At 35.9% G+C, this 15,667-nt stretch overlaps 1 protein-coding gene across 4 annotated transcripts; it reads right to left on the bottom strand.

Moving 5' to 3' along the window:
- Nucleotides 1–365: 365 nt before the first annotated feature.
- LOC122046954 (mitochondrial inner membrane protease subunit 2-like) lies at nt 366–13,731 on the bottom strand. 4 transcript variants are annotated; one of them, XM_042607917.1, is made up of 6 exons: nt 13,634–13,730; nt 3,886–3,945; nt 3,697–3,792; nt 3,545–3,617; nt 3,202–3,367; nt 366–789 (listed from the first exon to the last, which is right to left on the bottom strand). In XM_042607917.1, the coding sequence occupies exons 3-6, from the start codon at nt 3,746–3,748 to the stop codon at nt 682–684; spliced, it is 399 nt and encodes a 132-aa protein (XP_042463851.1). In that variant the 5' UTR covers nt 3,749–3,792; nt 3,886–3,945; nt 13,634–13,730; the 3' UTR covers nt 366–681. The 4 variants fall into 4 exon arrangements, with proteins under 4 accessions (XP_042463851.1, XP_042463850.1, XP_042463852.1 ...); XM_042607916.1 differs by lacking the exon at nt 13,634–13,730 and adding an exon at nt 13,489–13,627; XM_042607918.1 differs by having other exon boundaries at nt 3,697–3,945; nt 13,634–13,731.
- Between the last annotated feature and the right edge of the window lie 1,936 nt (nt 13,732–15,667).

The following is a 15,667-nucleotide window of genomic DNA, read 5'->3' as shown; positions in this document are numbered from 1 at the left end:
TCATGGATTCTTATCCAGATGCCTTCATGCTCCAAGAACCCTGCAAATTTCAAGGTATATATAAAAGAGAAGTTTCTTTTATAATTTTATGATCTCAGTATTGTTCGTAACACATCATAGTTTCTTTTATGTATAATAAATATAGAATTAATTTACAAATTAAGCTTGTGATCAAAGGATTAAAACAAATAACAACTTTTAAAAAGCGTGAAAGAGTATTTTTAAAAAGTTCCTAAATTAGATCCAACAAACATACTCTTTATTTATTTATTTTTAATAATTTAAATATCTAGATTTCATATGATATAATCTTAAAAGTAGACGATCTTCCTCTAATTCACCTACCGTATAAATTCGAAACCCAATTTATGCTCACATATAATTTTTATTTTGATTTTAACAATCATAGAAAAAAAAATATATCATTTCCCACACATGACTTGGGAATGGGGAGTGTCCACCCCAGTACAGTTTTAGAGTAACAAAAAACGTGACAGAAAAGTAAGTTCCCTACGAAAATCATGGAAAATGGATCTTGTAAGATTGTTAGAAAAGGAAAAGGTACAAAAAAATCCCATTATTTGCGAAAATTGTTGATGAATGAGTGAACCAAACGTACAACAGCTTTGCCAACGATCCAAATATAACTGGAAATGGTTAGAATTTTCATATCAAAGCAAATCATTGTGGTGAACATCTCTCCGATGCCGTCTTTCTTTCCACTTTGCTTATTCTCTGGGGTGGCCATATAACATGAGTTACCCTCCCTTGAATCAACCCTAAGGGAACCTGCACCAGAGGTAAAGAATAGTCATTCGTGTTCATTGGAGCGAAAAGACCATACTCATTCACTAAAATCGACAACAATAATCATAGTATTAGCAGCACAATTTAAAATAAAAAAGTGACATGATGACTCAGTTTATCCCTTTTTCCTAAAAAAAAAAAGAACAATTTGACTTCAGAATCTGTAACATAAATGCAGAGTTATCATGATAAGAATACTCCAATGAAGAACATGTGAAGCATCTAAACATTTGATTAGCTCAACAGATGCATGAGTGATGAAAATGAACTTGAAGAGGTAATTATTATGCCCATTGGTTAGCAATACAAGTAGCATAGATGCATTATGTCTGGTTTTTCTTCAAAACAATTGGCTTTAAATACACAACTTTTAAGAATAATTTCTTCTTTATTATGCAAGCATAAGCCATCAATTACAATATTTTTTATTATTTATATCAATAAGTATTAGTCTATGATGTGGTAGCACACAACTAAGAGGCTACAAACAACAATATGTTTCAGTCTCTTCCACTGGGGGTATTCTGAATCAATAATCTAGCACATCATAATGTGGTAGCAAGGAGGCATAACATTTGCAGTATGTAGAAAACATTTTATAAAACTGACAAAAGGGATATATTGATTTTAGTTTGACAAGAAAAATCTGAACAAATTACCTCTCAAATATTTGAAAGACATTTGTTCACTAGGGTACAGCAGCAGTACAGTATGAACGGTAAAAGCTCTTCCAAGAGCTAAAATTTGACACCGGAACACAAATTGAAATATAAAATGATGAAGCTTACATGAATGAATACGTATAATTTGGATTCTCAACACATTCGTAAAAATCAATGAAACAAGAATTCACAGTAGAATTTTAGTACCAAATTGTTATCAATGTTCACATTGTAGAAGATTTACCTTTACATAATTACTGCTCAACTCTTTAAACCTAGAGTTTGTTAATCCAAATTCATAAGAACTCGCTGAGTGACATCCTGAGATATTTGGTCATCATACGATGCAATCAGACATCTTTAGATTTTCTTGATAGCAATCCTTGACTTTGCTTCTGTTATAATATTCTCCAATACATTTTAAGGTTAAATTTTTCACCAATCCTTTTAAATTGGAGAAAATGGAATGACTTAAAACTTTGATGTCCAATATCTATTGTCATTGGGTGGTGATGGCCATAAGCAACCTACCTCCAATTGTGAGTTGAGTATATATGCATGCTCCAGGATATCATCTTTAAAGTGTTTCAATCCAAACTGGATTTCTATAATGCCCAAATTTATAAAGTAATTAGCTCAAGACAGTCAAATAGAAGCTTATCTACATTCAGGATAATTGCTAATGTTCTATAGTCTGTATCTTGCATACAACTCTCTAGGGAACATCATTGAGAAGTGTAAATCCCAACTATTTCAAGTTGATTATATGCATCTTATTTGTCCATTGAACTCTCTCTATAAAAGATTATATAATAAAAATTCATAAAAATCAAATTACTTATTACATTAATTAAAATTTTCTTTCTTCTTACAATATCCCTTGCACCTTCAACTCTAATAGATTTAACTAGTCTAATGATAGAGTACATTGGTCACCTACCATTTTAATCATTTTATCATCTAATGGACCTACATGTAAATGCCCAAGGATTTTAGCGTGTGTATATATAATTATCTTTCCTATTAACCCCATAGATCAATCATAGAATTTTCATATTTGTTGCATTAGTTTCTTTTTATGTTATTTCCTAAGTGCCCAAAACTGTAAGGGACAGCACTAGTATATTTAAAATTCATGCAAGTAAAAGTATATGGAAAAAGTATTATTCTTTCAAGGCCCATGTACGATCTCCAGATACAGATTTTCTTGTAGACCCCCATCATGAACATGCTGAAGTTTACGTCAAAAGGCTAACAACACCAATTTCTGCTGAAAAGGTAGGCTACCTCAAACATTATTTATGTAAAAAGACCACATTTCCTGCTTATAAGTAATGAAAAGGATACATAATGTAAGAAACTATTTAGAAAAGAGATTATATTCTGGTAAGTTTGAAAAATAGAGCCAGTAGTTGGAACTCCAATATTCTGCTAACTAGTTAAATATTGTATTAACATGTTTTCATGGTCAACAACATTATTTACTTTCATTTTAAGATATTTGAATTAATTCCCTAATGCTTCAATGTTTTTCTTAAGTGAAAACTGAAGGACAAACGACCACAACCACCTTCATGTTTTAAGTTCCAAGTTGAATCTCCAGAACAGTGAGAGAATAGAGATAAGTAAGAGGATCTAGATGTGCAACCTAAAACAAAAATCCCATGCATAGAGAAGAGCAAGCTTCAAAAATAAAGCCCAGTTGTCATAGATCTCAGTGTCAAATACTTACAGAGCCAAAAGATCGTGAATCAAAACTATGCGCAGCATTATCACCTTCAACCCAACAATGACCTTCCGGGATTGTAAAAACATCAGAAGACTCTGGAATTTGCACCCAGTCACCAGGCAATGCAATTAATCTTTTAGCAAAAGTCTGCCTGTGGTTAGTTGGAGATCTACCCATAAACAAAAGACACAATTAGAGGAGAAATTAAAAAGTAATTAAGTATGCATACTAGATGGTCAGACATGCTTGTACAATCATGGAAAATGATGGCTGGGGAAGTAACTTGGAACAAAGAAAAGTATTTCAAGCTAAACACCTGCAGATGGAACCCATCTGTGGAACTTACTTGAAAATGATAACGTCCCCACGTGAGAATTCATATTTTTCCAGGCAGAATTTTTCAACTAGTACAATATCAGCTGGGTGTAGGCAGTACAATTAGTGAAGAAGTCTTTACTAAACATACAAGATTTAATATAGTGCTTTCACAAAAGATACCTTTAAGAAGTCCAGACAAACCAACTTCAGAAGCTGAAAATGTTGGATGCATAGAACTGCCTCTTATAGTAGCAATGCTTGCATATCGATCAGACACTGTTATACCAATCAAAGCTCCAGTTATGGACTTCTTTGTGAATAACCATAATTTGTTCCCGGCACACATCTCAATTTCTTCTGTATACGTACATGTGATGTATATGCGAACAAAATTGAGAGTAAAACAGAACAAATTGAAGGCCCGAGTAGCTGCAAACATTAAAAGTTTCAAAGATACAGAAAAAGATAGCGTAACTAAATGTAAAACAATGAAAATGGGTAGCAATTGAAGGTGATTGATACTCATCGAACAAAAAAATTACAAACAAAAATTTTATTAATGAAACCAAATTCATGATTCTGAGGATTGAGTTAGATTCTAGCAACCAATTTCTGAAAAAAAAAACTGTAATTAGAGATTGAAGAAGGCAAATAAAAATCACACTGTTCAAAGACATATTGTCACCTATCTTGAAAGTTGATCAAGAACCCAACCTGAAAATATAACCAGGAGGCAATTTCCTACAATCTTTATTATGGATGACGAAATGATAAGGTGTTTAACACCAGCAACAAATAAGAAAACAGAGAAACAAGTATGAGAAGAGCAAATGGAGAAGCAATATTCAATATCCAAAATTTTTCATTGTCACCTAGCGTAAGGTGAATAACCCTTTCTAATAAAAACAGTGGAATACTGAGCAACACTACACTCTAACTTCTATGAAGCAAGTAGGACGTTATATTCTGAAATTTGCTCCATAACAAACAAGAAAAAGGATAGAAAAGGAATCACTAACAACCATTATTAGAGATGCAAAAAAGATGCAAACTAACATGGATAGAAGGTTGTTTCCTAAAAGTAGATCCCGTATTTGTATATAAATATGTCTCACTTTTCAATAAAGGTATATACTTTTTATCTCAACTTTACATGGTATCAAAGCAGTAGAATTGAAATTAGGGTTTGTTTGGAAACTGCTATTTTTTCCCCAAATCTGCATACGACAAAGCAAGGTTTAAAATTTCGACCCGTGCCGAGGTTTCGGTCTCAGACCGGAACGATACAGTTTCTGTATCGTATCGTGTCATGCCGATACGGTTTCGATATTTTTTATTTATATATAGTAATTATTAGATAAATATATTTATTGTGTATAATTTAAAAATAAGTTATATATTGATTTCATATAAGTTCTTCATTATTAAACAACTTAATATTGTTAGAAAAAATAATTAAATATAATTTTTTAAAAAAAAAATTGGTCTATTAATAACTCAAATTAAAATTGATACATCATAATATCATAATATGTTACATTACTAATATTAAAAGAAGTAACGTCAATCAAATTGAAGGATTCTTGTAATATTTTGCTTAGGTAATCTTATAGTTATCCAATGTCTAGATTAAATAATTATAATCATGTAAATTAATACAAAATACTATTTTATATATAATAATCATATAAGTTAACTATTTATTTATTTAATTAATAATTTAAATAATATATATTTAAAATAATAAAAAAATAATTAAAATATATAAGAATATAAATTTGATTTATTAGAATATTTATAAATTTTTATAATTTTTTAAAATTTTTAAATAAAATTTAAAACACTAAAAATAATTTCAGAATATTATTTAATAAAATTTATTAATTTTTTAAAAATTTTGAATATAATTTTTATATTTTATTAGGATAATTTAATTAGAGTTTATGAAAGCCTCTTTAAAATATCACTGTTAAGTGAGAATTGTTTGATTTAATTAGGGTTAATTTTGTGCAGTAACCCGAACACCCGTGCCCGCGACGCACCTGCGCCAGTACTGCGGCACGTTCGCCACCCGCGGATGCCTCCGACCGCGTCGGAGGCGTCCGGCGACACCTCCGGTGGCACCGGAGGTGTTCGGCGATGCTTCCGGCGCCGGGACACGCGCTCCCGTGCTGTGACGCGCCCACTAACCCCCGCGATGCGCCCACGGCACCCCCGCGACGCGCTCGCGATTGTGATGCGCCCGCGACTGCGACCGCCTCCAACTATGCCGGAGGCTTCCGACGGCACCGGAGGCTTCCGACGGCACCGGAGGCTTCCGACGGCACCGGAGGCTTCCGACGGCACCAGAGGCGTCCAGCCACTCTTCCAGCGGTGCCGGAAGCGTCCTGTGACGCTTTCGGCGCCGCCAGAAAAGTCGCAACGCTTCAGGCGCATCGTGACGCTTCTGGCGACGCTACCCATGATGTCTCGCGCTCGCACGATTCTTCCTGGCGCACGTGATGACGCGACGAAACCTTCGCTGGCTTGGTGCCGGTTTCGGTGCGGGGGCAGAACGGCAAGTTTTGCCCGTTCCGCCCGGCACGGAACGAAATTTTGAACGTTGCGACAAAGACTCGCGCCAACGCATCATGCGTCCTTCTTCCTTTGTTGCCGACGCAAACAAAAAGGGCTTCGCCCCTTCCACCATCAAGCCCCAAACAGCGCCTCCTTGCTGGCCAGAACCCAGAGGACATCCCTCCGGTCAGCCACCGCCGTCCGCAGCAAAGGAGTCAGCGAACAAATTTTGTTCGCCGCTGTCCAGCTAGGTTTTGTGCCACTGCCGCTCATTGCCGGCCAACTGTTGGTTGCCGGTGAGTTTCCGACCATCACAGCCCTCTCCTACTGATCTTCCAGCGGATGGGCAACAGGAAAAGTTGCTGGACAGCAACCTGTTTCGCCATACAGCAACCTCTATTAGCTGCTTCTTCCACTCGCTTGCTCTCTAAAGTCTTTCCTCTCGCTTGCTCTCCAAAGTCTTCCTTTGCTGCTGCCTCACACCACCGCCTCTAGCCCTAACGCAGCAGAAAGAAAACAGCGAAGTCTTCTGTTGTTGTTCCCTCTCCAAGCAGCAAAAGCTAAGTCGTCTTCCTTTGACAGAAATCAGATCGGCAGAAATCAGAGAAGTCCAACGTTCAAAATTTCGTTCCGTGCCGGGCAGAACGGGCGAAACTTGTCGTTCCGCCCGCGCACCGAAACCGGCACCAAGCCAGCAAAGGTTTCGTCGCGTCATCACGTGCACCAGGAAGAATCGCGCGAGCGCAAGAAAGCATGGGTAGCGTCGCCGGAAGCGTCACGACGCGCCTGAAGCCTCGTGACTTTTCTGGCGGCGCCGAAGCGTCGCGGGACGCTTCCAGCGCCGCTGGAAGAGTGGTCGGACGCCTCCGGTGCCGCCGGAAGCCTCCGGCACAGTTGGAGGCGGTCGCAGTCCCGGGCGCATCACAATCGCGGGGGTGCCGTGGGCGCGTCGCGGGGGTGCCATGGGCGTGTCGCGGGGGCCAGTGGGCGCGTCATAGGCGCGGGAGCGCGTGTCTCGACGCCGGAAGCGTCGCCGAACACCTCCGGTGCCGCCGGAGGTGTCGCCGGACGCCTCTAGCGCGGTCGGAGGCATCCGCAGGTGGCGAACGCGTCGCAGTACTGGCGTAGGTGCGTCGCGGGCACGGGTGTTCGCGTTACTGCACAAAATTAACCCTAATTAAATCAAACAATTCTCACTTAACAGTGATATTTTAAAGAGGCTTTCATAAACTCTAATTAAATTATCCTAATAAAATATAAAAATTATATTCAAAATTTTTAAAAAATTAATAAATTTTATTAAATAATATTCTGAAATCATTTTTAGTGTTTTAAATTTTATTTAAAAATTTTAAAAAATTATAAATATTTATAAATATTCTAATAAATCAAATTTATATTTTAAGTATTTTTTTATTATTTTAAATATATATTATTTAAATTATTAATTAAATAAATAAATAGTTAACTTATATGATTATTATATATAAAATAGTATTTTGTATTAATTTACATGATTATAATTATTTAATCTAGACATTGGGGAACTATAAGATTACCTAAGCAAAATATTACAAGAATCCTTCAATTTGATTCACGCCACTCCTTTTAATATTAGTAATGTAACATATTATGATATTATGATGTATCAATTTTAATTTGAGTTATTAATAGACCAATTTTTTTTTAAAAAAAAATTATATTTAATTATTTTTTCTAACAATATTAAGTTGTTTAATAATGGAGAACTTATATGAAATCAATATATAACTTATTTTTAAATTATACACAATAAATATATTTATCTAATAATTACTATATATAAATAAAAAATATCGAAACCGTATCGGCACGGCACGATACGATACCGAAACCGTATGGTTCCGGTCTGAGACCGAAACCTCGGCACAGGTCGAAATTTTAAACCTTGGAGAAGTCTTCCTTCCTTCATCTTTTATTCGACTTTCTTTGGGATAAATCCTCATGGCTGAAAATAAGCCTTCTTTTGTGACGGACATGGTACTAGTGATGTCTAAAATCATGGACTATTAGCTAAATGGTTTGAACTATTTGGATTGGAGTAAGACGGTTCATCTTTATCTACGAAGTATTTACAAAGATGGTCATTTGACTAATAACCCTCCTCAAGATGATTCAAAGTAAACATGGCTTAGAGAAGATGCTCGCTTGTTTCTTCAAATTCAGAATTGTATTGATGGTGAGGTAATAGGTTTGATCAATCATTGTGAATTTGTTAAAGAACTAATGGATTAGTTGGAATTTCTGTATTATGGGAAAGGGAATCTCTCTCGCATGAATGAGGTGTGTAAAACATTTTATCGTGTGGAAAAACAAGATCAACCTCTCGTCAATTATCTTATGGCATTTAAGAAGACATATGATGAGCTTAATATGCTTTTGTCATTTAGCCCTGATGTGAAGGTTCAACAACGACAATGAGAGCAAATGGCTATTATGAGCTTCCTTGCTGACCTATCTACTGATTTTGAGTCTGCTAAGTCACAAGTTCTCTCCGGTTCTAAGGTCTCTTCTTTACAAGATGTATTTAGCCGTATTCTTCGTACAGAGAACACTGCACCCATTTCGCTTAGTGGTGTTTTGGTGAGTCACAAAACTAAATATGTACATGGAAAACCAACTAATCACATTTCGCTTAGTGGTGCTTTGGTGAGTCACAAAACTAAATATGTACATGGAAAACCAACTAATCACAGTGGAAGCAAAGGAGGTGGCTCACAGGACTTTGAAACTCAAACACCGAATTCAGGTAGATTATATGCAACCACTGTTGTAAGTCAGGACATACGAAGTTTGGATGTAGAAAGATACGGTATAAAAATCAGCAAAAACACTTAGCCTATATTGCATCTACTAATGATGCATTTGATAAATCAGTCCTTATCTTTGCAGATGAATTTACCAAATTCTCAAAATATCATGAATCACTCAATTCTTCATCTTCCTCTGTCACTGCTATTGCTGATTCAAGTAAACAAAACGCATGTCTTCTTTCCTCTTCCAAATGGGTCATTGATTCTGGTGCCACGAATTATATAACAGGTAATTCTAGTCTCTTTTCTACTTTTCAATCCAAAGCTAACACTCCTACTATTACTTTAGCTAATGGGTCTCTATCTTATATTCATGGGTCTGGCACTATCAATCCTGCTCCTTTGTTTTCTGTGTCCTCTATCTTACATTTACCTAATTTATCCTTTAATTTGCTCTCTGTCAGTCAATTAACTCATAATCTTAACTGTTGCATCTCATTTTTTCCTGATCATTATTTATTTCAGGATCTTTTAACGAAGAAGATTAGTGGAGGTCTCTACATTTTTTACACACCGGTCCCATATTCTTTTGCTAGCTCAAGTATCACTTCTCCATTCAAGGATCATTGTCGATTGGGGCATCCGTCTCTACCTATGCGCAAAAAGTTTTGTCCACAATATAGTAAGGTGTCTTCATTAGATTGTGAGTCGTGCCAGTTTACAAAACATCATCATCTTAGTTCAAGTCCTAAAGTAAATAAATGTGCTACTACTCCTTTTAAATTAGTTCATTCAGATATTTGGGGTCCTTGTCCTGTTCTATCTAAACCTGGTTTTAGGTATTTTGTTACTTTTGTTGATGATTACTCTCGTGTAAGTTGGTTATATTTAATGAAAAATAGTTATGATTTATTTTCTTTGTTTCGTGCCTTTTGTGTTGAAATTAAAACTCAGTTCAATACACCTGTCCATACTTTATAAAGTGATAATACTAAGGAGTATATGTCTGGTTTATTCCAATCGTATATGGATTAGAATGGCATGCTTCATAAAATCTCTTGTGTTGGCACTCCATTCCAAAATAGTGTAGCTAAACGTAAAAATAGACATCTTCTTGAAACTGCACGAGCCCTTTTATTTTAAATGAATGTTCCCAAGCTTTTTCGGGCTAATGTAGTTTCTACAGCATGTTTTCTTATTAATGACATGTCATCCTCTGTTCTTCATAGTGATATTCCTTACAAAATCCTTTTCCCTAATAAGTAGTTATTTCCTATTAACCCTAAGATATTTAGTAGCACTTGTTTTACCCGGGATGTTCATCCACATGTTACTAAATTAAATCCCAAGTCTTTGAAGTGTATCTTTCTTGGTTATTCTCGTCTTCAAAAAGGTTATAGGTGTTATTACCCGAGTATTAACAAATATCCTATCCCAATTGATGTTACCTTCATGGAAGACACACTTTATTTTCCATCCACATCAATTCTGACTCATCAAATGGAGGATGATGATTTGTTGGTGTATTCTATCACATACTCTGCACCTATCCCTGAATTGGCTCGTCAAATCTCCTATTATTCAAGTCTACTCCGGGCGTTACCCTCTAGATTCATGTCCTGCACCTACGACTTCATCATCATGTCCATCCCGAGCGATGATCTTCCTATTGCATTACGCAAAGGTAAACGACAGTGTACTTATCCTACTTCTTCTTTTGTTTCTTATGACGGCTTGTCATCTTCCTTTTATTCTTTTATTGCTTCACTTGATTCTGTCTCTATTCCTAAGAATGTGCGCAAGGTCATATCTAATCCTGGTTGGAAAGAAGCAATGATAATGGAGATAAATGCTTTAGATGACAATGGCACTTGGAACTTGGTTGATCTACCTTCAGGGAAACGGACTACTAGATGCAAATGGATATTCACAGTTAAAGTAAATCTGGATGGGCTAGTTGCCAAATTAAAAGCACGTCTTGTCGCTAAAGGTTATGCTCAGATTTATGGGGTGGATTATTCTAACACTTTTTCTCCTGTTGCAAAGTTAACATTTGTTCGATTGTTTATCTCAATGGCCGCTACACATTATTGGCCTTTACATCAACTTGATATCAAGAATGCTTTTCTTCATGGTGATCTTTAGGAGGAGGTGTATATGGAGCAACCTCCTGGTTTTATTGCTCAAGGGGAGTCAGGGCAAGTTTGTCATCTTCAAAAATTTTTGTATGGTTTGAAACAAAGTCTTCATGCTTGGTTTGGAAAAATTAGTTAAATTATTGAAAAATTTGGTATGATGAAAAATAAGTCTGATCATTCTGTGTTCTACAAGAAGTCAGGAGCTAGTATCATTTAGTTGTATATGTAGATGATATTGTTATCAGGAAATGATACTATGAGAATCTCATCTCTTAAGTCTTTCATAATTAGTTTCATACGAAAACTTGAGGGTGCTAAAGTATTTCTTGGGTGTTAAAGTTATGAGAAGTAAAAAAAGTATTTCTTAGAAAAAATATATCCTCAACTTATTAACTGAAACAAGAAAATTGGGGACAAAACCTTGTAGTACTCCAATGTGTCTCATAGGAGAAGGGAAACTATTTGAATATCCTAAAAGATATCGAAGGTTGGTTGGGAAGTTGAATTACCTTACCATGACTCATCCAGATATTGCATATTCGGTCAGTGTTACTAGTCAGTTTATGTCATCTCCAACCATTCATCAGTGGGAAGCATTAGAGCAGGTTTTGTGTTATTTGAAGGGACCACCCGGACGGGGTATCGTATATAAAAATCATGGGCATACTCATATGGAATGTTTTTCAGATGCAGATTGGGCAAGTTCTAAAATGGATAGAAGATCTACTTCAAGTTATTGTATCTTTGTTAGAAGAAATTTCGTTTCATGGAGGAGTAAGAAGCAAAACATTGTGTCACGATCCGGTGCATAGTCAGAATATAGGGTCATGGCACAGTCTGTGTGCGAGATAATATAGATATATCAACTCTTGACTGAAGTAGGATTTAAAATTTCAGTGTCAGCTAAATTATGGTGTGATAACCAAGCTGCTCTTCATATTACATCGAATCCTGTATTTCATGAGCAAACCAAACACATTGAAATTGATTGTCATTTTGTTCGTGAGAAAATTCAACAAAATTTGATTTTTACCAGATATGTGAAGACTGGAGAACAACTTGGGGGCATATTCACAAAAGCTTTAAATCGGGTTCAGGTTGATTATCTTTATAACAAGTTGGGTATGCTTAATATCTATGCTCCAACTTGAGGGAGAGTATTATTTGTATAAATATATATATATATATGGTAACTAATAATTATATATATATGGTAACTAATAATTATGGAATGTTTTTCAGATGTAGATTGGGTAAGTTCTAAAATGGATAGAAGATCTGTATCTTTGTTAAAAGAAATTTAGTTTCATGGAGTAGTAAGAAGTAAAACATTGTGTCATGATCCAGTACAGAGTCAAAATATAAGGTCATGGCACAGTCTGTGTGCGAGATAATATGGATATATCAACTCTTGACTGAAGTAGGATTTAAAATTTCAGTGCCAGCTAAACTGTGGTGTGATAACTAAGCTGCTCTTCATATTACATCGAATCTTGTGTTTCATGAGTGAACCAAGCACATTGAAATTGATTGTCATTTTGTTCGTGAGAGAATTCAACAAAACTTGATTTTTATCAGATATGTGAAGAACAACTTAGGGGCATATTCACAAAATTTTTAAATAGGGTTCGGGTTGATTATCTTTGTAACAAGTTGGGTATGATTAATATCTATGCTCCAACTTGAGGGGGAGTATTATCTGTATATATAGATAGAAAAGGAATCACTAACAACCATTATTAGAGATGCAAAAAAGATGCAAACTAACATGGATGGATAGAAGGCTGTTAGCCATTGCCCACATGTGGAAAAAAAAATGCATGCATCCAAGGCAGTGAGAAATTTTGGAAGATTGATTCACCTTATTGTATAATCCAACAGCGTGAGAAGGGCAACACCACATTAATCTCTACGGAAAATAGATGGCACTGCTGATTCTAGCTAAAAAATAAAACGAAATTCCATAGGCTACTTGAATCCGTCCTTTAGCATGCTGAGTTCATTCAAAGATAGACAGGAACCATTCTAGTAAGAGGCTCTACCCGTAGCCATGTCTCCTAACAGGTATCTCACGTGTATCCTGTATAGCTTAGACATGCTACTTTGTAAAATTCAACCATCAACCTGACAGAACTAACCTAATTCAAATTGTTACTTGCCTGTTTAAAACTCAGTCTACTTGTTAGAATCCCAAACATTCCATAACTCGAACAAGTCTAGGGATTGAGAGAACTTGCATTGTCTAATCATCACAAAACTTCATTTAAGCCAAACGAACTTCGACATCAAATGAACTGAAAATGGAGACGTACTAATTTTTATTCTTATCAACCACCAATTGATAAACCTTTAAATCCCATTGCGTAAAATTCCATCCCTCGAATGCATTTTCAAAGCGATCTAATAATACCAAATTCTATCCGTGCGAAGAATCTAAGCTACGTCGAAAAAAAAAGTAACGACTCAAAAGTAAATTAACCCACGACCTAATAGATCTATGAGCATTCGGAATCTACTTCGGCCGAAAAGGCTTCAGGAGAATTCCCTGTGTTCTGGTCTACCAACGCAATTGAAGAAAGGTGGTAGAGATGGAGAAAACGACTAAGCTTGGCGAAAATTGTGGAAACTTGCCTCCTTCGATCCGTCCGGGAAGGAGCGTTGCCCGCCGCAAGGATCGATGGCCAGTGTCGCTGTGTTGGTGACGCAGAGCGAGGTTTGAAGCGGTGGGGAATTTTAGGAACCGAAGTGGTCGAGACAAATACTTCGGGTTGGGCTTAACTTGGGTTGGGTTTGAGTAGTTTCCATTTTGCCCCTTAAAGTTTTCAAAAATTCTATTTACCATCGGATTTAGTTTTCTAATTATTGATGTGCTCACTTTGAATTTTAGAAATTTTCATTTGCCACTGTCACTTTTTGAAATTATTTAACCACTAAATTTTTGAAAATTATAAGTTTACTTTAGAATAATTGGTTTGTACTCGTATTTTTTTAATTTATCATTTCATTTTTTTTATTAAATGATTTTGCCTTTTTAATTTCTCTAAAGTTTCATTTTACCCATTCAATTGGTAGGCTAAAAATATTTTTGAAAATTGATATAAATTGTTAAAAATAAATAAATAAATTTGACCTCTATAATCTAGTTATTTTAAATAACTATGCAATTATAAAATCAGTAAAATATTTTTACAGTTTTTTAATTATTAAGTCGCTACATGATGAAAAAAATAATTTTAAATAGCCATTATATTATCTTATTACAACAAAATAATAGTAATACCGTAGTTTGGATTAAGAGAATTCAAAAGATAGATTATCCAAATCACGAGGACTCAAGTTAATTAGATCGCTTGGATTAATAAAATTCAAGATAGACAACTCTAATCAAGAGGATATAAACATGGGCAAAGTTTACATGGTCCAATGGGGGCAACTACCCACACTGCCCAGACAAAATAAAAAACATATATATATTAACAAAAGGAGAGTGACAAGTTGGGTTGTCATTGTTCTGGGAGAGCTGCTATTCCCCCTCCCACACACTCCTGGATCCATCAATTTTTTTTTACCCTTATACCCTTTGAGTAATTGTCCATTTTTTTTCTTTTATCTATTGGTTTTATTTTTTTAATCAGTTTTTTATCAATTTCTTTTATCATTTTTTTTATATGTTTAAAATATTTTGTTTATTTTTAGTGATAGATTTTAGGAGTTATTATTTATAAAAATTTTAACAAAATAAAAATTATATATTTGAAACTAATAAAAATACTAACAATTAATAGTGAATACATTCATAATTTAGGAATAAATATTTTTTTTCAAATGAAGAATACAACAATAATAAAAAAAATATAAAAATATATAAAAATAGAAATTTTAATCAATATTGTCTCCAAATTTTGCTCCTAACGCATTTGGTGGTGGTGTACCTATTACTTCGTACCACAAATGAACACGTGTCTTATAACGAGTGACCCATCATTTAGCTTCGTTCGATGAATGTTGTCAACACCATGTTGGAATGGGTGGTACAGGGTAATAAGGGTATAAGAAAACTTGCATGAAGTGATTGTCAATATGGGCAATAGCTATTTCTCGATGCTCTTAGTTTGGAACTGGAGGAGTTCTTAATGGCAAGTGAGTAAAACAACTCTGAGCATTCTGACCAAATGTATACAGTACAAGATTGTACCTTGATGTGATATCATCCAATACATTTGATCTTGTCCGAATCGCCGAACCAAGGGACGCTGGGCACGTGGCGCTCTCCTAGTCGATGGCGTAGGCCTCCAAAGCTCCGGCGAACCTGCACAGAAGTCGGGCCGGGAAGGGGTTCCCGGCGGCGACCCTCCGACGCTCAAGTCAGGCGAAGCTCAATAGAGAGAAAGGGGCTCCAAAACTAGTAGCGTGCGTACCTCCGGCGAAGTAAGAGGGCCTTTATATAGGGCAGCGAAGAAGTGGGTGTACGCCTACCGAGGTGTACACGTGTCCATGGCCCATACCCCCGTAAGGGCTTGTCAGTGAGCTTCCCTGACCCATACTGCTACAGTCCAAGCATGTCCTCGATGGGACAGCGAGATCTCCTGTCATAAGATTTGGAGCATGGCTTGCGTGTGAAACATACCTGCTGTCAGAAAAAGACATCCCTTGACCTTTTCCCCT

The sequence above is a fragment of the Zingiber officinale genome, chromosome 2B (assembly GCF_018446385.1).
Source record: "Zingiber officinale cultivar Zhangliang chromosome 2B, Zo_v1.1, whole genome shotgun sequence".
Classification (NCBI taxonomy): domain Eukaryota; kingdom Viridiplantae; phylum Streptophyta; class Magnoliopsida; order Zingiberales; family Zingiberaceae; genus Zingiber; species Zingiber officinale.
The sequence above is the reverse complement of the archived record's forward strand: the minus strand, read 5'-3'. Positions and strand labels throughout refer to the sequence as shown.

What these genes read in the sequence shown, in the direction of transcription:
- LOC122046954 (XM_042607915.1), bottom strand. An exon ending in TTTGTCTGGACTTCTTAAAG is followed by an intron (nt 3,618 to 3,696) that starts GTATCTTTTGTG and finishes GCCTACACCCAG; the next exon opens with CTGATATTGTACTAGTTGAA. An exon ending in ATTCACGATCTTTTGGCTCT is followed by an intron (nt 790 to 3,201) that starts GTAAGTATTTGA and finishes CCTCTGGTGCAG; the next exon opens with GTTCCCTTAGGGTTGATTCA.